The sequence below is a fragment of the Lontra canadensis genome, unplaced genomic scaffold (genome assembly GCF_010015895.1).
Source record: "Lontra canadensis isolate GAN:19392208 unplaced genomic scaffold, GSC_riverotter_1.0 scaffold88, whole genome shotgun sequence".
Lineage (NCBI taxonomy): Eukaryota > Metazoa > Chordata > Mammalia > Carnivora > Mustelidae > Lontra > Lontra canadensis.
The window spans coordinates 789,096-813,232 of record NW_022631082.1 but is presented as its reverse complement, the minus strand read 5'-3'; the positions used below and the strand labels follow the sequence as shown (position 1 = coordinate 813,232).

Below are 24,137 nucleotides of genomic sequence, written 5' to 3'. Positions count from 1 at the left end.
TCCCGCCCCCCCCACCCCCGTGCCCCCTGCCCCCCCTCCCCCGCCCGAACCCACTCCATGGCTTCTTGGCTAAAATGCTCCCTGCTCGGCGGTGCGCTCCAGGGTCTCTGGGCGAGAAGACGTGTTTGCAGAGAAAAAAAAAAGCAAAAGGAACAGACGAACGTCAGAGTCGTGGCTGCCGCCAGGGAGGGCGCCGTGCGCCCGTCCATCCCCCTGCTGCCCCACCACCCCCACGTGCCCCGTCCCTCTGCACCCGCTGGAATGGTCCCTGGATGAGGCGAGGTGGGGCGGGGCGTCGTGTGCAGCTCCCCGGGTCTGCCCGCCGCTGCCCAGGGCCGGCTCAGGCTCCGGGGCTCGGGCTCTGGCTGGGGGAGCAGCTGTGAGGGCAGATGCCTTGTTTTTAAGAGTTTGATATTTTTTTGTTGTTTCTTTTTTTTTTTGTACTTTTTTTGTCATTTTACTTTTTTTTAATCCTCCGATTGGAGAGTCCAGAGGTACAGGTGCCAGGAGCCAGGGAAAGGGGTGGAAAAACAAATGAACAACAATAAAAAGAAAAAAAACACTCCTCCCTCTGTACCCCGAGGCCCGCCTGCGCCCCATCCGCGTGGGTGAGCACCAGGAAAGTCGCGTGTCCAGCCAGTGGCAGCGGCGGCGGCAAGCAGTCAACAGGCCGACACCAGGCCCTTCTGAAAGGGGCAGCGTCGCTTGGGCCGGGGGCCCTCCTCGTCCTCGTCCTCCTCATCCTCTTCCTCATCCTCCTCCTCCTCCGAGGACGACGAGCTGTCTAGCGTGAGGTCCACCACGTCGGCTCCCGGCTTCCCGTTCTCCACACCGCCTGCCGTGCCGCCACCGCCACCGGCGCCCCCCAGCGCGCCGCCGCTGCCACCGCCATTGACGTTGGGGGCGGACAGGAGCCCATTGGTGTCCGAGGGGCCTGAGGGCGACAGGGGGTGGTGCTCAGAGCAGGCCCATGGAGACCAGTAAGGGGCAGGGGCCTGGCACGTGGCGGGCGATCGGACACCATGGAGGTCTCTAGCCAGAGCCCCGAGCCCCACTCTGCCGGGCTCTCGGGGAGTCGACTCACCCAGCACGAGGATGGGACACTGGGGACTGCAGCTGCGCTCCTTCTCGGCGCGGATCGGGCACCACGAGCCGTCCACCAGGTACTCGATCTCGTCCGCATCCTCGCACTCACTCAGGATCTTGGAGAGGAGCCTAGAGGGGCAAGGAGCTGACTCCCGGGCCGGCAGGGCCGCTGTCACCCCTCCCCGACTGCTTGGACTCCCCCGGGACACTCGCTAAGTTAGCTGCTTCCTTCTCTGTGGAAGTGGTTTCAAGACGGCACCCACCAGGGCCTGGGGGCCCACTGCCCCGCGGGAGGGAGAGGCCTGCCTGCACCACGCCCCGTGCCTATGGCTGCCCCCTCTGGCCCACGGCCCCCTACCCTCCTGTCCCGTCCCCGCACCTCCCACTCTCTGCAGACCAGACACCAGGCGCGTGCAGAGAGTGGGCACTGCTCACAGGCCCCTGGAGAGGCTCTGGGGCAGGGCAAGAAGCAGAAGTGGGGACACTGGATTCCCACACGCCACAGCAACCCCAAGGGAGTACCCATCGCGAGCCCGGCCTGGCAAGACATGCTCTGGCCCTGGGCACCGTTTCACTAAGGTGCTCGGCCAGACCCATTTTACAGATGGAGAAACCGAGGCCCAGGGAGAGGTGGGAAGTTCCCCGAAGCCAACAAGGCCGGAAACCAGGCCACCTGGGCTCCATTCCTGGCTTTGCCCCTTCCCGGTCACGGGGCCTCCACCTCCCTACCAACTCCAGCGGCCGGGAGTCCCACACCGGGCCAGGTCCCGTACAAGGGACACACATGCCCCAGCGGCAATGGGCCAACCTGGCCCCCAGCATCTGTTCCAGGTCAAAACAGTACCTGCCTCCATGTGACTTCAACCACCTCAAACGCAGTCACAGGGAGGGAGGCCCTTTCCTGCTCCAGGACACCCCCCCCCGCGCCACTCACAGACCCACCACTCCGGGGTCACTCCGCAGTGTTAACACAGCTCTGCCTGCCGTGGACGTCTCCGCCGGGACGCCCCAGTCTGCAGCATCTCTTGCCCCCTGCAGAGCCCACGCAGTAGGAGTGTCTCTGTCTGGCTCAGGTCCCCACGCTCCCCAAGCCAGCTGGGATTCCCTGAAGGCAGAGTCTGGGACACAGTCCTTAGGGAGACCCCAGAATAACCCGGCTCAGAGCCAAAGGTGGGACAAAATACCAAATCCTCAAGGAAATGGAATAATCAAGGCCCCTGCCTCCAGGAAGCCTCCCTGGCTATGCCCAGGCCCCGTGGGGTGCTGGGACTGTGGTGTATAGGACACAGCCACACCCCCTAGCCCCAGGCCCATCTGCCCCTGGAGCTGTTGGAGCTGCTGCCACTGGAGCCTGGATGACCCGCTCAAGGCCTGTGGGGGTGGGGGGAGAGGCAGGCACGGGGCCGCACGGCTGCCAGGCCAGGAACAGAGCAGCCATTCAACCCTGGCCCTTGTGCCCGGCCCCAGGGGCCTCCTCACTCCACCCAAAGACCAGACGCCGTGGGGACACTGGGGCACAGCAGCTCAGCCCCTCCAAGGAGGGGACCCGGGCTCAGAGCTGGCCCGGCCACCTGTGAACTGGGCACACCTAGGACAGGTGACTGTCCCCTCTAAGCCTCAGTCTCCTCGTCAGTAAGGTGGGGAAGATCTAGGCCCACCACGTCTCAGTACGGTTGGGAGGGATGGCTTGACAAGCGCCCACGTGTGGGGACCAGACGAAGACCAGCGCTCGAATGCGGGCACAGACGTACGCAAGCCCCTGCTGGCCGCGGGCCATCCCCGGGCCCCCCCACGCACACGTCGCGCAACACGCATCTGGGCTGCAGAGACTTCTGGGCACTGAGTGTGGCCACAGACCCAGCCGGGCGGCCTCTCCCTCCCCGCCCCATCCCCAGCAGCGGGAGAGGAGATGGGTGTGGCTGGCGTCTGGCCGGAGCTGCCCGGTCAGGTGCTGGGCTCAGTTTCTGGAAACCTAAGACCTGAGCAAAGTTTCCCTTTTGGGGAGAACGGCCATTCTCCCCTCGTCTCCCTGTGGCATGGGGAGGGCCCGGCCGCATGCGGGTGCCACCCGGGACGCAGGGCACAGGAGAGCGGAGGCGGGCAGACAGCTGAGCCTCCCACCTCTCGGTGCGGAGGACGAGCTGGAGGCGGCACCAAGCGCCGTGCGGGGAGCGGCTCTCCGGCTCGTGCAGGGCCTGTGAGCTGGGCTCTCGGGGCCCCTGCTTTACTGAGGAAAAGCAGACTCCAGGTCCGCGGGGTCCTGGGCCCGGAGAGCCTAAGCCGGTGGCCTCTGCCTGCGCCGCCAGGGCCCCACAGAGCCCCACAGGGAGGACACCTGCCGGCCCTGCGGCCAGGGTGGCGGGGCGCCCTCGGGGCCCAGGGAGGAGAGGGCCGCGCAGCCGGCAGCCTCACCCATCGATGACGAGCTGGTCGTAGGGGGCCGGCTTGTCGCACACCGGGCACGTCCACGTGGGCTTCTTCTCGTTCATCTGCAGGTAGAAGACGGCGTCGAAGCACTGCAGGTGCGCGCAGGTCTCGGCGCGGCAGGGCACCGACAGCCGCATCTTCACCAGCTGCGGGGAGGGGGGCGGTCAGCGGCCCAGGGCGGCCGTGCGCCGCAGGCAGGTGGGGACAGAGGACGCGCGCGTGCCGACTCACCGGGCAGATGAGGGAGACCCGCACGCCCGTGGTGGCGATCTCGCTGTCGGGGTCCAGGCGCAGCTTCTCTTTGACTGCGGAGAAGGGGGTGGCCGTCGTTAGCAGAAGGGACAGAGGCGTCCGCGCGGGCGGAGCTGAGAGGCAGGCCTTTCCAGCGCCCATCGACGCCGGGGCAGGCGGCGGCAAGCACCCTCAGCCCCTCCATCTCGGGGAAGACGGTCCACACACGGGGCACCTCACATCCTCCTCCCAGGATGAGCTGCACGGCTCGGCTCCGGGGCTCGGGCCCACGAGGGTCACCTGCGAAAGCACCCTGGGCAGCAGCCGGTATCTCACGCGACCTGGCAGGCTGACGGGGCAGGCCGGTCCACAAGCCCACTCCGCGGCGCGTTCTCACAGCCCACGGGCCTCTTTCGGAAAAAGATGGAGGCAAGGGCCAGCCGCCCACAGGGCTGTCCGCTGCGACCGTGCACGCCATGCCAACCATCCCCGAGACTTGGCAAGGAGGGGGACGGGCCGCTCGGGGAAGGTCCTCGTGGCCACCACACGCGGAGCCAGGACACAGCGAGGCCCCACTCCCAGACACCCCCAAACCCAGCAGGGGCAGAAGTGAGCCCACGAGCGCAGCCTCTCGGGTGACCAAGTCGACCTGACTTTGGAAGAGCCGGCTGGTGCCCGAAGCCAAAGGCCGCATGCAAAATGCCCACAACACCACACAAGGCCCCTTCGCGACGGTGAGCGCGGGGCTGGCAGAGGGACTGGAAGGAAAGGCGTACAGAGCGAACCCCGAGGCAGGTCCGCAGGGGCGCACGGACTCCCTCTCCGTTCTCTTTCAGGCTCGCCCTGCGTCTGCTCTGCTCTCAGTGGGAACAGGGAGACTCAGGACTGACCCAGGAGCTGCCCCTCCTTCCTCCACGCAACCCCTGCAGCCCCTCCTCCAGAAGCTCCCCCGTGTCCCGAAGGCCACATCAGCCCTTCACACCCCCACGTGAAGTCCCAGCTCAGGGCTCGCCTCTCAGACTGAATGCCAGCGACAGACTCAGGTGAATCGGGTTTTGAAGCCGGGCCCACTCCTCTCCGCCCGACAGAGGAGAGGGTTCAGTGCAGCAAGAAGGCTACAAGTGAGACAAGCACGGGACTTCCCGTGGCAACCAGGAGCCCAGCGGCTGCCGACCCCGTCGGGAGCTGGCTTCCAAGAGGAAACCAGGCCATCAGTGCCAAGCAGGAGCCCCAGTGGTCTCACACACCCCTCCCAGGCCTCCGCCAGACCTCCGGGTGCCCTGCCCACCCCCCTGCAGGCCAAGGCCTGGATGAACCCCGCCTGGCCCCCACGCCAATGCCTGTCCCCTCTGGTCACGTCGGCCAGTGGGAGGGTGATGTGCAGGCTGGGGTGCGGCTTTGAAGAAAGGGCTCTTTGAAGAAAGTGGGCTGGGGTGTATAGGTGGGAGCCCCACTACTCTGCGCCTCAGGGTCCCCAGTGGTCATATGGGGACATCGCCTAGTCCCTCGGCCCAGGGCTACTATGAGGATCTGGTCAGAAGATGCAGCGAACAGAGAGGGCCAGTGACTTGCCTAAGGCCACACAGCCATCGCACACATGGACGCAAGACGAGAAACAGGACTGGTTTTGTCTACCCATCTTGGCGGTGGTTCACTTTCAACACTCCCCGTGTCACCCCCTCCACCGCCCCCAACATCGCTGGTCTGGGCTCGGGTTGGGCTCCATCAGCCCGTACCTGCAGCTGTGAATCAGGTCTGCTCCTGCCCCCCGGGCTCCCGGCCCCCACCTGGCAGTCAGAAGCATCGGCCTCGAGTGCCCATCCCCTGGGGTCTTTCCCAGCTGCTGGGGGGGGGACCCCCATGTGCCCGCCCTGCCCACATGCCACCAGACCTGGACCCTACCTCACCACCCCAGCTGGTCCCGCCTCCCACATCCCTGCCTCAGGGCCTCTGCACTGACTGCTCTGCCCACCTCCTTGTGCACCCCCCGGGGTGGCGCGCGGGCCCAGCAGCTCACCTAGCGCCTTGCACAGCTCCGGGTGCTTGACCCCGATGGTTTTCAAGCCCTGCAGCAGCTCCGCAGAGGTCAGCTGCCGCGCCAAGTACAAGGCCACGGAGTAACTCTGGGGCAGAAGTGGGGGAGGAGCGGTCAGGCCGAGGCAGGCCTGCAGGGGGCCGGGGCGGGGGGCAGGTGGGCGGCGGCCCCCCTCACCTTGCCGTAGTTCCCCCAGGTCACGGTGATGCGGTTGGTGGCCGAGGACAGGTACATGAGGTGGGTGAGGTTGATGGGGCGGCAGGGCCTTTTGGGTTCCACTCCCGGCTTATTGGAGGGGTAGTAGCCCTGGAAGCAGACACGGGGGCTCACACCTCGGAAAGGGGTTCTGTGGCGGGCCCCCTGCCCCGTCCCCCACAGCGGCCCAGGGGTGCCCACTCACCGGGACCGAGCAGTAGCTGTGGTTGACCTTTACGGCGATGTTGGGTGGGTACTGGTCCTCCTGAGGGCTGCTGGTGTCTGAGTAGCAAATTCTGCAATGACAGCGCGCACCGTGAGGCCAGCAGGGGCTCGGCACAGAGGAGTGGCCCTGAGGGGGGATGGGCGCAGGGCTGGCGCAGGGCTGGCGCAGGGGCCATGAGGGCTGCGTCCACGAGGCAGGGGCGCCGCCGTGCCGGACTGCAAGAGCGGCTCTCGGGACCCGGATCTGGCCTGAGCGAGGCTCCGTGGTGGCGGGTGCACAGGCAAGGACAGACGGCAGGCGGCGAGGAGGAGCAGGGCTCCTCCACCTCTGACTGCGGAGAACCTGAGATGCCGTCAGGAGGGAGGCGCTTGGGGCGGGCAGGGCCGGGCTCCGGGCACAGGGTCTCCGGGCAGGCCCAGGCTTACCTGAGGACGACCTGCACGGCCTTGATCCCGGGCTGCAGTTCTCTGCGCGGCCGCGGAAGCAGAGGGGAGGAGAAGAGGGCTCAGTGAGGCAGGAGAGCCCTTCACCTGGGCTAGCCAGACAGGGTCCCCCGCTACCTCCCTTGGCAGCCGAAGACCTCTGGGTGCTGACTGGAACGTTCTCTCCTGCTTACTCACTGTGACTTGGGCAGAGGGCCTCCCCTCTCTGCACAAGGTGGGGCGGCCGTGGGGATTTACTGAATAGGTCGGTAGGTGTAAGCTCTGCATGGGACATGGGGGCGCCAAGCGGCTGCTTCACTGGGGAGTTACGTCTCAACAGACACTGGGAACGGCCTCTGTCTCTCTGCTGTGAAGGCTCAGGGTCCTCATCAGGGAGATGCTGGCCTGGCAGGACCCCAGGCAGCTTCGGGACGGCTACGGGCATTACAACTAGGGGAGTCCTGCCATCAAGTGGGTGGGGGCCAGGGATGCAGCTCAGCCCCCCACAGGGCCTGGGACACCCCCTGGGGCACCCCCCACAAAGAGGGACCCAGCCCTGACATCAACAGTGCTGAGGGGAGTCCTGTTAAAAGGGGGACAGCGGCCCATGTCTGGAGGCTGCAGATTAGAGGTAGGGAGAGCGCGCAGTCAGGCGCACGGGGCTTCCCCGTCCCTCCAGCATGGGGCACAGGGTCAACATCGGGTCTGCGGAAGGCACCCCTAGCCCAGCCCTGGGTGACCCAAGAGCACGCTGGCGCAGCGGCCGCTGGGGAGGCCAGCAGGGGTGCAGGGTGCAGCGCACCTGGAGTTCCTGATCAGCTCCACTTGCCTCGGCGTTAGCGCAAAGATGCACGGGCTCTCCTGCAGCTTCTCGCTATTCTGCGGGACTAAGGACACACTCAGCGTCAGGGCGATGTCCAGTCCCCACGGAGGGAGCCGGCCCCTCCTCAGAGGGGAAGCAGGGAGCAGGAGGCTGAGCACCCCCAGGCAGCCAGGCCCGTGGGATGGAAGCAGGGCCACTAGGGACGAGGGTGTGGGGAGCGCAGCCCCTGCTGGTGTCATACCGCAGCCTATGATTCAGGGAACACCCCTAACCCCAGAAGGGCCCCTTGGGAAGCAGCAACCTTCTTAGCCCTCCGGGGTTCAGGAGTTTCTAAGGAAGACAGAAGTGCTCCGCCCAGGGAGAGGAGCCTGCCTAGCTGACAGGAGGCAGTGCGACAGACTGAATGCCCTTGGGCCAGCTGCTTCCCCTGGGGCCTGTGAGATGCCAGCAACAACTCTGTTCCCACCTCGCACCACTGTTCTGGGCACCCGGCAAGTGTTTGCCTGTCTGTGTGGTGCTTGGCGCAGGCCCTGCAAGGCACTGCTAGAGGGGACAGAGACAAGCTGGACAGAGGTCCTGCCTTGGGCATTCATGGCCAGCGGAGGAGGCAGGCAAGTGAAACAGCCCCAAAGCTCCAAGTGCAGAAAACAAGAGTCACGGAACAGCCGCGCGCACAGTAGAGGACGTGAGGAGGGCGCAGGGACACCACACACAGAGCCACACTGGCCATCCCGAAGTGCCCCGTGGGTGCAGAAGTAGGGGAATGTCTGCCAGAGGATAGGGACCATGCTGGTGACAAGCTGGCTTTTCACTGTCCATTAAAACTGCATCGAGAACCCCAGGGGTGACTAGAAAGTCTCTGAACTGAACGAAAAGACACAGGGTTGCAAAACCCTGGAGGGAGCAGCTAACACAGCCGATGGAGGCAAAATCACAGCCTTAAATGCTTCTCCTAAAAAAGACAGAAAAAGGTTTCAAACCATTGACCCCTCCACAAGAAACTAGAAAAAGAAGAGCAAATTAAAGCTGAACTTACCAGAAGGAAGTTAAAGATAAAAACAAAGTCAGCAACAGAGAACATCCATCAAGCCAAACTTCTTAGATAAGCTACTAGAACAAACAATAAAAAAGATGGCAAGCACACCCACTGCCAGAAACAAAAGACAGACAGCAGAATAGATCCTACAGTCTCTTGGTTTAATACAGGAATGAAAACAACAAATTTATGGCAATAAAACTGATAACTTACATGAAATAGACAAATTCTTCCGAAGTTGCAAATTACCAAAACTCCCACCAAAAAATATGGAAGCTTGAGAAGCCCTTTATCACTTAAAGAAGCTGAACTCATAATTAAAACTTTTCCACAGGGGCACCTGGGTGGCTCAGTTGGTTAAGCATCTGCCTTCGGCTCAGATCATGATCCCAGGGTCCTGGGATGGAGCCCTGCATCAGGCTCCCTGCTCAGCGGGAAGCCTGTTTCTCCCTCTTCCGCTGCTGCTTCCCCTTCTTGTGCGCATGCATGCGCTGTCAAATGAACAGATAAATAAAATCTTAAAAAAAAAAGAACAAAAACTTTTCCACAAAGTAAAGTGCAGATCCAATTGCTGAGTTCTAATATTTAAGAAACCATGTAAATAAACTTCTCTGAACTTTCAGAAAACAAAGAGAACGGCAAACTCACTTCACAGGGCTGACACGACCCTGGTATCAAAACCTGATGAAGACACAACAAAAAAGGAAAATTACAAATAAACACCTCCCATGAACACAGACACGAAAGTCCTTTAGAAAATATCAGCAAATATCCGGGATCTTGGGATTTAGCCCAGGAACACAAGACGGCATTCTACTCATCCACTAGCGTGGCTAAAATGGAAAGAGCGACGACTCAAAGCGCTGGCAGGGACGTGGAGAGAGCGGGATTCTCTGCCACAAGCACAACCCCTCTGGAAAACTGTCAGCTAGCGAAGTTAAACATACACCCAAATGAATGGACATGGGCTACAAAAAGACTTGCCTAACAGTGCTCATGGCAAACTTATTCCTGAGAGCCCGGAACTGGAAACGACCTGAGTGCCTACCAGTGGAAAAGCAGAAACAGACGGCGGTGTGTTCACGCAGTAAAATAAAACAGGTGACCTAGGCGAGCGCAGGGGCAAATCTAAAATCAGGATGGTGAGCCACCGTCAGAGACGCCCGAAGCGCCCACTGCATGTCCACTAGGCTGCACCCCCAACAGGACACTAACCCACAGGGACAAGAATCAGAATGGGAACTGCCTCCAGGGGGTGTGGCCAGGGACACTGGAGCAACAGTGAGGGGCTTTACAGGACGGACGTGTTCTGTTTGCTGGCATCTGGGTAACGGGTACGTTCACCTGGTAAGACTCCAAGTTCACACTAAGTATCTGCGGACCTCGCTGGATGTAAATTCTGCCTCAACTTAAAAACGCTGGCATCTTTGCTGAATTCGGGGTGCCTGACTGGCTCCGTCGGTGGAGACTGCAACTCCTGATCTGGTGGTTGTGAATTAAAGCCCCATGTTGGTGCAGAGAGGACTTAAAATTAAAATATTTTAATTTTTATATTTTAAAAGATCTTGTTTGTTTATTTGGGGTTGGGGGGAGAGAGCATGAGTGAGAGAACAAGAACAGGTGGAGGGAGAAGCAGGCTCCCTGCTGACGCAGGGCTCGATCCCAGGACCCTGAGATCATGACCTGAGCTGAAAGCAGATGCTTCACCAACGGAGCCCCCCAGGCGCCCCTAAAATTAAAATCTTAAAAAAAAAAACACCCCACCAACCACACTGAAAAGCTGCCTGATCAGAAGACGAGACTCGAGAGCAGGCCGTCTCGTCACTGCCACGCGCACGACGTGGGACACAGGAGCCGCGCGGAGACACACAGACAGCGCTGCTGCCTGCAGACAGCGCTGCTCAGAATGGTTTCCACCAGACGGCGGATGCCCCAAATCCTTGCCCACCGAGCCCGCCTGGCGATGACGCGCTCCGGGACAGCTGACGGAAGATGAGCACGCGACCCTGACGCGGACAGCGAGGAACCCGGGAGCTCTTCGTGCTCCGCTAAGGGGTAACCTGCGAAATGCTTCTGCCAGCTGAAAGCAGCCGGTGCAGGCAGGCATGCACCACACCCGGGCTCGGGTCACCCGCAGAGGGAAGGGTCTGGGCAAATGCAGGTCGGCTCATCTGCGCAAGGACGGCCACGGTCACCTCCTCGGAATGACTGGGAGAGGCAGTGAGCCAGCTTTCTCTGAACTGCCAACCCTTCCAACAGTGGCGTGACTGCTGTTCCTATGAAGGGCTGGAGCGCAAACAGTCTTGGTTTTAGTGAGACACGGTCTCTGCCTCAATGTCCCCACTCTGCCTCGTACCACGAGGCCACCAGAGACAGTAAACAGACAGACGGGTGTTGCTGTGTGTTAATACAGCTTGGTTTAGGAAAACAGGCAGCCCGTGACATTGGCCCCTGGCCCTAGTTGGCCCACCCCAGCTCCAGAACCTTCTGAACTCTAAAACCACAACAGAAGATCACCTATTTAAAACACAAACACAATTTGGATTTAAAACCAGCTCAGACTCAGAAGCCAGACCCCGGGGTTCATAGCCCAGCTCTCCCTGGGGCACACATCCCTGCCCCCGCCCCAACCTGGGTGCCCTCTGTCCACAGGAAACCGTTCCCAGGGCCCAGAGCTGGGCGTGTGGCTGGAGCTCAGCGAGGGCCGCCGAAACCGCCAAGCTGCTGCCATCAATTCCTGCTTGTCTGCCAAGGGCCTGGCTAGTCCCCACGGAATCCTGGTTGGAGCCCTTGAGGAGGGCTAACTGGGGGGTGGGGGTGCACACAGGCCCAGACATGCCCCAACAGCCAAGGGGCAATTACTCCTTAAAAAAAAAAAAAAAAAAAAGATTTTATTTATTTATTAGACAGAGATCACAAGTAGGCAGAGAGGCAGGCAAAGAGAGAGAGAGAGAGGAGGAAGCAGGCTCCCTGCTGAGCTGGGAGCCCGATGTGGGGCTCGATCCCAGGACCCTGAGATTATGACCTGAGCCGAAGGCAGAGGCTTAACCCACTGAGCCACCCAGGCTCCCTAGGGAGGTGAGGCAATTATTTCTGATAGGGCAGGGTGCAGCTCCCCATACCTAGGCGGGGCTGCGAGGGCCGAGTGGGAAGCCAAGAGTACCACCAGTGACCCTACCCGCCGGCCAGGGAGTGCTGTCCCCAGAGACAGAGCAGGCAGGTGGGCATGGTCACGGGAGGCCAAGAGTCTGGGGTCCCTTCCAGGGCTGCCACTTCTAGATGACACCCCTGCGGGGATGGCGTTCAGATTTTCTGCTGTGCCATTGGCCCCAGGTGGCTGACAGCTCCCTCAGGAAGCCAAGCGGCCAGTGGGAGGTGAGCCTCAACGGGGACACAGCACACCCTGCACGGTAGGATGGAGGTGGGGGGTCCCCCAAACCCCGGCCTCCATCACCCACTGCCAACGGCCCTCCAGCTGCTCAGGATGCCATAGGCGGCATCCACGACTCCTGGCACCCAACCCACAGCACCGGCTCCCAGCTGGCTCCGATTCTGAAACACACTAGCAAGGTCCCTCCCCCACCACCCCTGCCCCCTGATCTGTATGCGACCCCTGGCTGGCCCCCTGGCACCCCCAAGCTCACCATCTGCCACTTGAGGGTGCTGTCCTCACCCCAGTGGCCTTGATTTCACGGCCATCTCCCAGGCCACCTCCTCATGTTCCCCACGTGCCAAGACATCCTGCTTTGGGGCCTCTGTGCTCAACATCCCGTCTTCCAGAAGATTCCTCCCCTAGCTACTTAGATGGCCTGATGTCTCCGAAGTCTGCTCAAATGGGGTCAGAACGACAGACTACCCTGACTGCCTTTATTTAGAAGCTGGAAGCCCCCCATAGCCCCTGCCATGCTGGTACTGCGCGTACCTCCCCGCCCACTTGATTCTTCTGTACAACTTTTACCTCCTAAGAATCAACACAACTGGGGCGCCTGGGTGGCTCAGAGGGTTAAAGCCTCTGCCTTTGGCTCAGGTCATGATCCCAGGGTTCTGGGATCGAGCTCCGCATCGGGCTCTCTGCTCGGCAGGCAGCCTGCTTCCCCTCCCCCCTCCCTGCCTCTCTGCCTACTTGTGATCTCTCTCTCTTCCTGTAAATAAATAAAATCTTAAAAAAAAAAAGAATCAACACAACTTCCCAGTGTCTCTGGCTCTTTGCCAACACCAAACTGATCCCAAAGTGCCTTTGCTGTGTCCCACAGGCTGCCCCAAGGCTGTGGGGGCCCTGCACAGGCTAGGATGAGGTACCCATCCCAGGCCTCAGAGTCCCCCAGGAACAAAAGGGAGGGAACCCCCTGCTTCCAGGTCCTCTGGGAGGACTGGGAACCGGCCTCCGGCTCAATCCAAGACACCAACCGAGGAGCCCAGCATGACCATCTCCACCCCGGCTGCCAGCCCACTGTGCAAACCACCACCAGCAGAGAACACTTCCTGGCCCGAGCGGATGCTCACGCCATAATGGGCAGGAGGGTAGGTAAAACAGTAGTTAGGGCACAGCCACTGTTTCGGAGGGTCACACAGGCAAAGAAAAGAGGGTACCAAGAACAAGCCAAAGCCTCCAGCAGGGGCCTGATTCTATGTTCTACGACGCACACACACTTTCACAAACGTCACACACCGAAGGAGCGCCGCACAACGCCAGCTTGCTGTCGCCTTCACAGCAGCCCCAGGCCACTTCTCAGCTCCTGGAACTGGGCGCCTCCTGCCCTGCTCCCCGCTGTGGATGTAGGGAGGGAACGAACTGACCCGGCCCAAGAGTTAAAGAAGAACACCAACAAATGAATAAACCACATCAGGGCTGGAGGCAAGGCCACGGAAGGGTGGGGGGTGACGAGAAGGTGAGGGAAGGCAAGGAGGAAAGGAAGACAAGCTTTAGGTTAGGTGACAGGGGCGGAAAGGGACAGGCAGCGTCTGAGAAAGTGTGACAGACAGAAGGTATAGCACATGCAAAGGCCCTGGGGCAACACTGGGCCTGGTGTTTTGGAGAAATATCAAGGCAAGGGGAAGGGAGAGAGAGGAGAGGAGAACAGGGAAGAAGCCAAGCAGAAAAGTCAGTTGTTCATGGGAGGGTTTTGAACAGAGGAAGAACATAATGAGCCAGCTATTTTAAAAGTTTCCTCTGGCTGCTGGGGGAGACTGGCAATGTGGAGGAAGGAAAGCAAGGAGGCGGCTGCGCAGGTGGGCTGGGTGGGGGGGTGTAGGGCTCCAGCCTGGGAGGTTGGCCCACCTGCCCCTGGAGCTGTGAGGCCAAACCTGGGATGCCACGTGACCACCCCAGCCCCAGGGCACGGGAGGGACCCGAGGACCCAGAGAGCGAGCATACCCCTGCATGGGAGCCCCACCGGGCCCATGGATACACACAGGCCTTCCGCCTCTGTGTACCCCAGGGGCTAACACCCACCTCAGAGAGGACCCCGGGAAACGAGACCCAGGAAAGCTCACGAGATCCCGCCTGCGAAGCCCTCAGGATAGTCCCAACCATCGCCACTCTCCCCACGGCCCACCCGTCTTCCGTTCTCTGGCCTTGCCCTCCCTCTCTCCTCCCACACCACACCTCGCTCCAGGCCCGACCACTGCGGTTCCGGAGCCCTCACTCACTGCCAGGCCTGGGCCTGCTCCTTCCTCGGTCAGGCTTCTGGCTACTCAGCCCTCAGGTCTGGAACGGGGCCTCCTCTGGGAAGCCTCCCACCTGCCACCTCCCCACGTATGTATCACCAGGAGCTCCTGGCCCTGACCCCCCAGGGAAAGCACAGCGTTCCTCTCCTGGCCCCATTCATTCACCTCTAGTGAAGCTTCCCGGCAAAACACGCCAGGGTGGGGACCGCACACCTCCCGTGCTGCTTGGGTGACACCAGCCCAAGGCCGGAGAGGCCGGACGAGGGACACACATGTGCCCTGCCCAACAGCGCAGCCGCTGGACCAGCAGTCCCCAGCCAGTGCTGGTGCTGCCACCAGCAGACCCTTGGGAGTTGTCCCGACATGGGGTGGCTCCTTCACTTTGCGGCAGTAGGGACCCAGCCCCCCAGCCCAAGACACCGGCCACAGGACACGGTGAGCCCCACGGAGCAGCACTGCACCAGGTCACGTCTCCTTCCTTCTGCCCGTAATCTCACGCCTCGCACCGGCCTCTCCTTTCTCCCACACACCCTGGCGGAGCTCTGGGCTTCCTCGGTCACACTATGGCCGCTCACAGCCTAGGTGGCCGTCAGATGGGCTGCGGTGACATGCCTAGGACGGCGTTCCCTGGCTTCTTCTTCTTCTTCTTCTTCCCGTGGGTTCTGCGGGGGTCAGGAAGCAAGTGCCCTGGGATGGCTGGGACAGCCAGGCTCTCTGAGCTAAGAGGAGACCTGACGTCCAGAACCCTCATGTGCTTCAAAATGGGTACACCCTCCCCACCCAGGGGCAGAGCACTGAGGACTCAGGGAGGGGGAGAGTCTGGAAGGTGGCTGAGCCTGCGGTCCCAGGGCCCCATCATCCGGACGCTGTGTGACCTTGCGTCAGTTTCCCGACCTTTCTAGGGGCCGGCCCCGCTGGAGCAGATCGTCCATCTCCTACAGTCCTCCCAGCTCCATTATTCTCCTCCCCTCCCCCAACCCAAACATTCCGCTCCCTGTGATTTATGTCTCCTCTGCACCCGGCGCGCTCTCCGTCCCGAAGCTGGGGCTGGCCAGCAGCTCTTCCAGGGAAACAGACCAGAGTGTCTGGACCTCATTCTGGTCAGCAGGTCACGGTCAGGAGCGAGGGGGAAGGGGACGCCGGCTGGGCCCAAGCCCCGAGAAGCGACTCTTGGGCAATGCCAGCGCTGCACGAGTCACCACAGGGAGGCCCCCAGGTGGGGGAGTAGGCGGCCCAAACCGCTGGCCTGGGAACAGAGGGGACCAGGAGGCTTCCAGGCCAGCTCTGTGCTCCACGACGACTCTCCCTAGGGACCGGGCAGGCACGGGGGTCCCTGAGGACGCAGCCCCAGGGAAGGGGTACATTCAGGTTGGGGCGGGGAAGTGGGTGGGAGCCAGGGCAGGGCGGGGTCGGCCTCTTTGTTCCAGCCGCCAGCAGAGTAGTTCCTGGTGCAGACATGGGAGCAGACTCTCCCGGAGATCAGGTGACTGGGGTCCCCCGGGGGCTCAGGGCAAAGTGATGCATTGTGGGGCAGGAGTGGGAGCGGGCCACGCAGGAAGGAAGCTCATGGTCCAGGCAGGGGAGGGAGGCTGCTGGCCCCCGAGTTCAAAGTCACCTCTGTCCCCCGCCCAGTGCCAAGCCTGACTTACTGCTTCCCAGTAAGTAAGCCTCCCTATTGTAAACAGCACCCTTGAGTCCTAAGGAGCCCGAACTGGGTGACCTTCAGAGCCAGCCAGCCCCAAGGCCCCCAGAGCCTGCCGGAGAGCCCCTGGGCACAGGGAGAGAACGAGTTCCAACACATAGAGAGGAAAGTGGGAAAGAGCGGAGCTGGGGCAGGGGGGGGGGGCCGTCCTGGAGAAACTGACGAAAGGGCTCTCTAGCCCTGCCACGTCAACCCCATGACAGGGGCGGCCAGGCCAGCTCATTCCCCACCTGGGGTCTGGTGACAACACTGCCAGAGGGAAGGCAGGAGAGGGCAGAGCCTCGGGTTGAAATGGAGCTTTGGGACTCCAGGGTCTGGAGCACCAGGAACTCCTTCCTCCACCTCCTGCGGCCTCACAGGGACCACTGCCCCCTCACCCAACCTCACGAAGCTCAAGGTCTATCTACAGGAAGGAAGAAAAGAGACAGCTGCAATCCCGTTTCCCCGCAGCCACGGCTGGACCGAGTGGGCTGGCTGGCACAGGGCTGGCATGAACTCTCCATGCACAGAGGGGCCCCTTGGCTGAGCAAGACGGGATGCTGGGTCAGCAGGGGGGGGAGGGAGAGAACCACACAGCAGGGGGCGTGGCGGCAAGGGCATGGCAGGGGCATGGCAGGGCCATGACCTCAGCCACAGTCGGCAGAGACCAACTCACAACCCAGGCCCGAGCCTGGTGTGCAGCAAGCAGGGGCTCGGTAAAGATGCGGGGGGCTGAGCAGGAGACGTGGATGAGGGCCACAGGGGAACAGCCCAACCCACTGTGCCCACATGCACTCAGGGCACCTCTAGGCCCTAAGTGAGGAATGCCAGGGCGAACCCTCCCAAGGAGGGGGGGGCCCTACTTGCTCCCTGCAGCGTCCCCAATGTGGGGCTTCCACAGGCACCCATCCGGCAGGCCCTCAAGGGAAGTAAGATGGAAGACGTGAGAATGACGACAAGAGGGGCCTCCCAGGACCAGGCGGGCACCTGGTCAAATCCCAGGGGCGCCAAGAAGCCCGTGGCCCTAGACTCGCCATCAGGAGCCCTGAAGGCACGGACAGCCGTGGGAGGGGGCGCGCGGGAGGGAGCCCGTGAAGCCGGGACCAGGCTGATGCCCACCACGGCCCACATCACAGCTGCTGGTGAGGGCCGGGGCCTGTCTGCATGTGGCGCGCCTTCAACCTAGGGGCCGGAGAAATGAGCAGAGAGAGGAACCACAAGGCCCTGGCACGGTCTCCTCCAGTCCCGGAGTTGTCCCATCTCTGGGGAGCACACTAGTGGTTCCCTAACCAGCTGGCCCGCGGTGATCAGCCGGAGCCCACTGGCCAAGGCTGCTCCCGAAGCTGCCCAGCAGGAAACAAGCTTTTTGTGGGGGGAAGGAAGGAAGAAGGTCAGACGCAACTTCCAGGCTTTCTGCCACAGGGAGTGAGAGCATGGAAGCCAGCATCCCCGGTGGCCTCCAGTGACACCCGCCTGCTTAGGGTGCAGGCTGGTAAGGTCCCAGGCCACAAGGCACAGAGCTGGCCTATGTGACCGATGAAACGTGAACACAAAGTCAGGCTGCTTCCAGGTGGAGATCAGAGAAACAACGTGGCTTCCGGCTGCTCCTACACTTATTGCCTGTCCGCACACGAACCCTCCCACCCCCGCGTCACTGGTTCCAGAGGAAGCAAACCACCATTCCACACCGTGAGGACACGTCCACAGGCCACGGAGCCTGCACGTCAAGAACCGAGGTCTCCAGACAACGGCCAGCAAGAAACCGAGACCTGCCAGCAACCATGTGAGTGGGCAGCCCCCAGCCCTTGCCGGGCCTTCGGATGAGACAGCCTCCAGCCAACCGCACCAGCATCAGGACCACTCAGCTAAGCCACTCCTGAGTTCTGACCCTCACAAGCCAGGTGTCTGGGGTGCTAAGCTGCTGAGATTCAGGCTTATTCGCGAGACGACCCTACAGGTCGCTAATATAAAGACCCAGAGGTGGCTCCTGCGCTTCCTGGGAGGGAAAGCCCCCCGTGACCCCTTGGCTCTCGCTGCTTCCCGGAAGACACTCCCAGGTGGTGACGTGCTGGCCACAGGCACTGGGGAGAATGCAGAAGGGGAGACCCCCACCCCCGCTCCCACCCCAGGGCGGGGGCAGACTCACCCAGCTCTGTGGGCTTCAGCAACTCGTCCAGCATGTTGAAGAAGGGCAGTTTCACCAGACGCACTTCTGGCTTGAGGGTCTTGGCAGGCAAGCGTCCAAGTCCATTCAAGTACTTCCCGTAGAGCACAGGGTAGTCAATGTTGGGGCCCGAGAGGGGAGTCCTGGGCACCGTGCCAGCCCGGTCGTAAGTTGAGTGCATGGTCAGGGGGTCCAGGGGCCGGTGGGGCTGGGGGACAGGCTCTGAGCTCTTCTTGGCGTAGCGTGTCTCGTACAGCTCCTTGATCTTCTTGAACAGCTCGGGGCTACAGTCAAACTGGACCAGCTGGAGGGCCCGGGTGACAAGTTCGTGTTTAAGTCCACTCTTACTCCGGCCAACAAAACCCAGAAGCATCTGAAGATCGGAGACTCGGAAACTCATCACCATGTTCTGGGGAAGAGTAACAGCAGGAACACACGCTCAGAGGAGACACAGCCAGATTCGGGGACTGCCAATGGGGCAAGGGGCTTCCTGGAGCCACCTGGGCCCTAAATGGGGGGACAGCGAAGTGAGAGCCCATTGGGGGCTGCCTGGCCCTGCCCCCACGTCCCCTTCACTCTAGCCGCAGGAGCAGGAGCCCAGGAGGAGGAGGAAAAGGCTTTGGCACCAGGCCCACTGGCCCAGGCTCAGTCCCTTCCGTGCCTTTGCTCAGGCTGCCTGCTCACCTGTGATGCCCCCTCCCCAGCTCAGCCCTGCTCCCCTCCTCCTCTTCAAACCTTCCTCAGCACTGCCAACGCAGCAAAAGCTTCTGACCGCCCCCCCAGCACACACCACTGCCTTCTATTTTAGGTTCTCTTCTCCCATCTTCAAGCCTGAAAGCATCCCCAGGGCAGGAACTGGGAATCTTGCTTTACCCGTAAACAACCTCAGCCACTCCCTAGCCAAGAACACTAATGGCCTCTCTGACCCTCAGTATCTTTGTCAGGATGACAGGATCCACTTCGTCGGGATGTGGGAAGGACCAGAGGAGGTAACATACGGAAAGCAGAGAAAATCAGCTTTGGCCACAAACATGTTTTCCCTTCGGTCTGGAGGATGGGAGCCACGACTTAATAGTCATCACCTGCCAGGACCCGAGCTGCACATGCGATCACATACTTAACTCTGATTCTTAAAACATCCCTGCCAGGCCCGGGGGAGCTCCACGTAACAGCCAAGATTCACACCTAAGCCTGACTCTAAAGCCGGGGGCAATTTCTCTCCGTCGCACTATGGTGTCCACACGGAGCTGAGGACAGGCGAGCGTCAAACGTCTGCTGACCATTCCAGCAGGCCCTCCTCACCTCGGTACTGTGGATGTTGGGGCTAAATTGTTCTCCAGGGTGGGGGTGTCCTAGGCGCTGTGGGGTCCTCGCCAGCATCCCTGGCCTCCGCCCACTTGACGCCAGGAGCCCCCTGCCCAACCCAGTGGTGACAATCACAAACGTTCCCCAGACACCGCCCAGCGTCCCCTGGAACAGGATCGGCCCATCGAGAACCATGGACCTGAGAGGAAGGCTTTGAGATTCCAGCAGCCCCAGAGGCTGTGAAGCGAGCTGAGGTGCAGTGACGAAAGCGGTCTGGCAGGGTCCCTCCGACTCGATCAGACCAAACACGGGGAGTTCAGCTGATGCCAGTGTTTTCCTTGGGGCGGCCTGACCGTGGCCCGGCCTCGGGGAGACTCTGGGACGCCAAGGGGAAGCGCGCTTCCCCACATGCCACATAAGCAAAGCGTCCTTGAAGAATGGATGGGCCAGCGGGCTTTCAGGGCCGCCCGCACCGAGCCCCAAAGCGGGCCTGTGATGAACCAAATGTGGTGGGAAAAAGATGCTTCCAGCGGGATGGGAAAAATGGGTACCAGTGACGAGGGTGCCTACGGAAAGCTGGCCGGCACTGGGCAAGACGGCACCCAAGGAAATCCATAAAGCCCTTAAATTCAACCTGAGAGCCTGACAGTTGGAGGTAGGCGGGAACCCTGCCAGGGTGTTTACGTAGCGGTCTCAGTGCCAGAAGGCTCTGGTGTTGCCCGTTTCCTGGTTGCCGAAAGGTGAGGCGTGGCGTCTGACGGCAGCACCGAGACTCAGGGGCCCTTGGTCCTCCGTCAGGCCTCTCTACACGTTGGGCACCTCATCTAGCCACGAGAGATGGGAACCCTCTAAGAACACTCCCAGCCATACACCAGGCTCCCACGGTGGCGGAGGGGCTGTCAAGGAACAAAACGACAGACAAAAACGTGTGCGACTGCCCCGTCCCGCCTACAAAATCTCAAAAGGGAGCCTCTTCCTGCAGTAGAGCGTTCCTCCTGCTCCTAGGCGACAGACGTGGGGCATCCATCATACGCCAAGCTCAAGGGCTCTCCCCCGCGGCGGCGGCGGCGGCGAATCGCACCAGGGTCCACGCCCACCAGGCAGGTGAGAAAACCAAGGCCCCATGAAGAAGCGGCTGGCCCAAAGCCTCCATGTCAGTGGCAGGGTGCACTGGACTCCTGCGGGCACTTCCTCCCACTCCCACCCAGCTGTCTGGGGGGCCTGGGGACCCTTCCATCCCAGCACACCCCCTGCCTCGGGACCAAAGCAGCGAGCTGGCCCTCGGAGAGCCCGGAACGCTTGTGAAAACAAAGACTTCACCTTCCTTGGCCTGACTTCCTACCTGGAGCAGAGAAAATGGGCTTGCAGGCAAGATGTTTCTTCTGGAAGAGGCCCAAGGCCTTGGAGGGGAGAGGCGACGTCACGTGAAAGCTGACTGCCCTCCACGGCGCTAAAGGCAGGTGGGCTCGGGGTGCCGAGTCTGACCACAACACGTCTTCTAACATCACCCTGCCCCTGGGAGCGCCCTGCCCCCTCGAGGCCTAGCCCTCGCACCAGGCTGGACATCCAGCGCAGCCGCGAGAGCATCCTGGGGCACATCCCTCAAGCTGCCATGTGTTCACGACTCGGATTTCTCAGCAGCTGCCGCCACCAAGGAGGCTGCCCTTGACACTGGGAGGGGGAACAGCGTGAGAGGGGCACAACCGTTCCGGAAGAAGCCCCAAGCGCTTTGCAAAATCACTTCCTGCCTTGGCTTCATCCTTCCCTGCCTCCCTTCAGGTCTGTTTATAAACAGCACCGGGCCCCGATGGCTTCCATGGTCTCAGCTCTGGGCCTGCTTGAAGCTGCGTGGAAAAGCATCAGCCTGGATAGGTCTGCTGGGCTGAACGGAACTGGCCTCGCATATAGGTTCCTCGGAACGTGGGGGAAAGTTAAGGTCCTTATCTCCAGGAAATGGGAGATCGGTGAAAAATGCTACCATCCCAAGGGGTTCTCAGACTGCCTCTCCCCCCAAGCCCTCTGAGGGGCCACAGCTCAAGAGTCTGATTTCCAAGTTTACCAACAAGCTCCCCCCTTCTCCCCGTGGACCAGCCAGTTTTGCACCCCAAAAGATGCAATCTCCAGCTCCTAATACGAAAGGCTGGGTAAGCACCTAAAAGAAGAGAACACTTCAATGACACGTACAGCACTCCACAGCAACAGCCAGAGACTAAAGGAAGGCTCCCGAGGCTCAGAGCTAGCTGTGCCACTGAACAGAGGCTCCCGTTCTAGAGAACTTGGAAAAAGGGTCAACTTGATTTAATTGGGATGGGGGGCCCCAGCCACCGGAGGGTCAAGTGGAGTTCATCAGATCATATTTCAAGGCCGTGGATGGGGCCTTGAATTGAGTCCCTACCCTCTGGCGGGGGTGGGGGCAGGGGCCTGGGCCCAGACTCACAGAGTCACAGCCCCATGGGACCACTGAATTTCAGGACTCCCGGGGACCTCAAGCCCACCGGCTGCCACAGTGGACTTGCAGAGTTCAGACTTCTGCATCTCCAGGGCAAGTCCCAATTTCTCAAAACCCTAGAGAAGGGCAGAGTGTGTAGTACAGCCATTGAGGTGGACGCTCCAGGAGGAAGGGGGCTCCATTTCAGATCTCCGAGGGAAGGGAAGGGAGATGGAAGGAGAGAACAGGAGAAAGAAAACATTTACAGGTCAGGACCCTGGGGAGGGGAGACCAGCGGGAGGGCGGGGACAGAGCCTCTGTCCAGAGGAGGTCCAGTCCCCCACCTCCCTGCCACCAAAGACCCTTGAGTAAACTTCTCAGGGAGGAAGGGGACAATCCTAGTGTAGTTCGGGCAAGGGCTCTGGAGCCTCACCGCTGGGAAGGCACCTGGAAGAAGGTACATCCCTAGAAGAGGGATGGCCTCTATGGCATGTGGAACCAGAACCCCAAAATGGAGTATGAGAGAGAAGCACTGAGAGCACTGAAGAAAGAGACCAGGGACTCTCCACAGATCAACACAAGAAACCAGCAAAAAAGGAGAGGAAGTCTCCCAAGGCAGAGCTGGGGCTCATAAAGGGATCTGAAGTAGGGTTCAGGAGCTGTGCAGAGGGAGCACGACGATCTCAGTAGACTCACGAGGGCGTACAGGGAAAACAGCCACTATGGGGTCTGATCGTGCTAGTGTAAAGTTTAGAGACCACAGGAGCAGAGTCCAAAACCTCACAGATGCGGTCCCGAGGGTAGAAAGGGGAGGAAGGCAGAGCCCAGGACCCAAAACTGGGGAGAGGAGGAGGAAGGCTTTAAACTGGGAACAGGGGTCAGGACTCCATCCCAGGCAGGAGAGCAAACTCGAGTGACACGGTGCCCACTCCGAGGGTGAGAGAGATGGTGTCAGGAGGGGGGCGGGGCTCTGGGACCAACGCGGGAGCAGAACTAGGGGTCCAAACTCCAGGCCGGGGTACGAACCCCAAGAGCACACTGTATTTGGGGGCGCTTCAGGACCCTGGCTCATCACCCCGGATGGTGGAATCGGTGGCAGAAGGGTCAGGGGACCCTTCAGAGGAGGAAGTCGCCAACCCCAGCTGGCCTGCTGGGTGGGGAGTCTGAGACCCAGATGCCAGCCCTCAGTGCCACGGGGGGCGGAGAGGCGAAGACGCTCCCCCCAGCCCACGGAGCAGGAGCCCGGCTCAGGGCGAGGAGGGGACGAGCAGTTCAGCCCGTCATGCTGTCCGGGGGACTGTGCCTTTAGCTGGGAGGCGCGGCCCTGTCCCCCGTGCTTAGTGAGACTGGACCCTAAGCACAAGGGCTGCGGGGGGGCGACCCCGCCCCAAGCCCGCGAACCAACCCCCAGCGCGAAGGCTGGGGTAAGGTTTGGGGGACCCCGCCCCCGGCCTCCCCGCCCCCCGCCCGCACCCGGCGCGCCAGGGCCAGGGGCGGGCGAGGGGACTGGGCGGCGAACCGCGACCGAGCCGCGCCGTGGGGCCCCAAGCGGAAGGCGCAGACCTCCGCCCGCCGCCCGGCCCCCGCCCCCTCTCCCGCCCGCCCGGGCCGGCGCCGCCGCCGCTCACTCACTTTGGCCTCCACCAGCTCCGCCGCCATCTTGGCCACCAGCGTCCCCCGCGCCGGGAGCCCCCAGCCGTCGCGTCACGTGACCGCCCGCCACTCGCGGGCGGGGCCGTCGCGGCGGCCAATTAGCACCCAGGTGCCCTCCTACCCCCCCACGGCGCGCGCTGCTGCTCAGTGCGCAGGCGCTTGAGACCGCCGCCCGGGCCTCGGGCCAATCAGGGCTGCCGGACACCGTCCCCCCCTCCCCTTTTCTCCCGCGGCGACCACGCCCACCCCTGGCGGCGTCTGTCCACTTAAAGGGGTACGAGCTCCGCACAGGTGGGGGCGATGGGAGGGAAGGAAGATGGGAGGAGGCGGCGGGGACAACAATGCAGCCAGGTGCAGCGGCCCGCGCGCGGGGAGGGAGGCCAGGTGCGCGCCCGGATGCCCGGCGGCGTCGGGGGAGGGGACGGGGACTCCGGCGCCGCTGTCGCCAGCGCGTGCAGCCGGGCTCCCCGCGGTCCAGCACCGCAGAGCCGCGGCGGGCCCGGCGCGATGCACATCCGGGTCCTGGCGTGGCGCCCCCCGGGCTGGCCCTGGGCGGGGGAACCAGGACCTCCCCCCAGCTTCCCGCGGCTCGCTCTGCTCCGCCCCTGCGGGCGACCCTCTCCGGGTCCCGCCTCCCCACCCACAGTAACCTTTGGAATCTGCACGAACTGGAGCCTCCCCCGCTCTAGAGACCTCCTCGGCTCCCCAGCGCCCGCGGGCAGCGGAGCTCCAACCTGCCTGCGTCCGGAGCAAGAGGA

General features: G+C 62.0%; 1 protein-coding gene across 1 annotated transcript; it reads right to left on the bottom strand.

Annotated features, from left to right (window-relative positions):
• Positions 1–423: 423 nt before the first annotated feature.
• PIAS4 (protein inhibitor of activated STAT 4) lies at positions 424–23,467 on the bottom strand. The gene is made up of 11 exons (XM_032883569.1): positions 23,359–23,467; positions 17,976–18,402; positions 7,425–7,509; positions 6,626–6,667; positions 6,180–6,270; positions 5,957–6,085; positions 5,762–5,867; positions 3,745–3,818; positions 3,499–3,659; positions 1,085–1,215; positions 424–934 (listed from the first exon to the last, which is right to left on the bottom strand). The coding sequence occupies exons 1-11, from the start codon at positions 23,383–23,385 to the stop codon at positions 663–665; spliced, it is 1,545 nt and encodes a 514-aa protein (XP_032739460.1). The 5' UTR covers positions 23,386–23,467; the 3' UTR covers positions 424–662.
• Between the last annotated feature and the right edge of the window lie 670 nt (positions 23,468–24,137).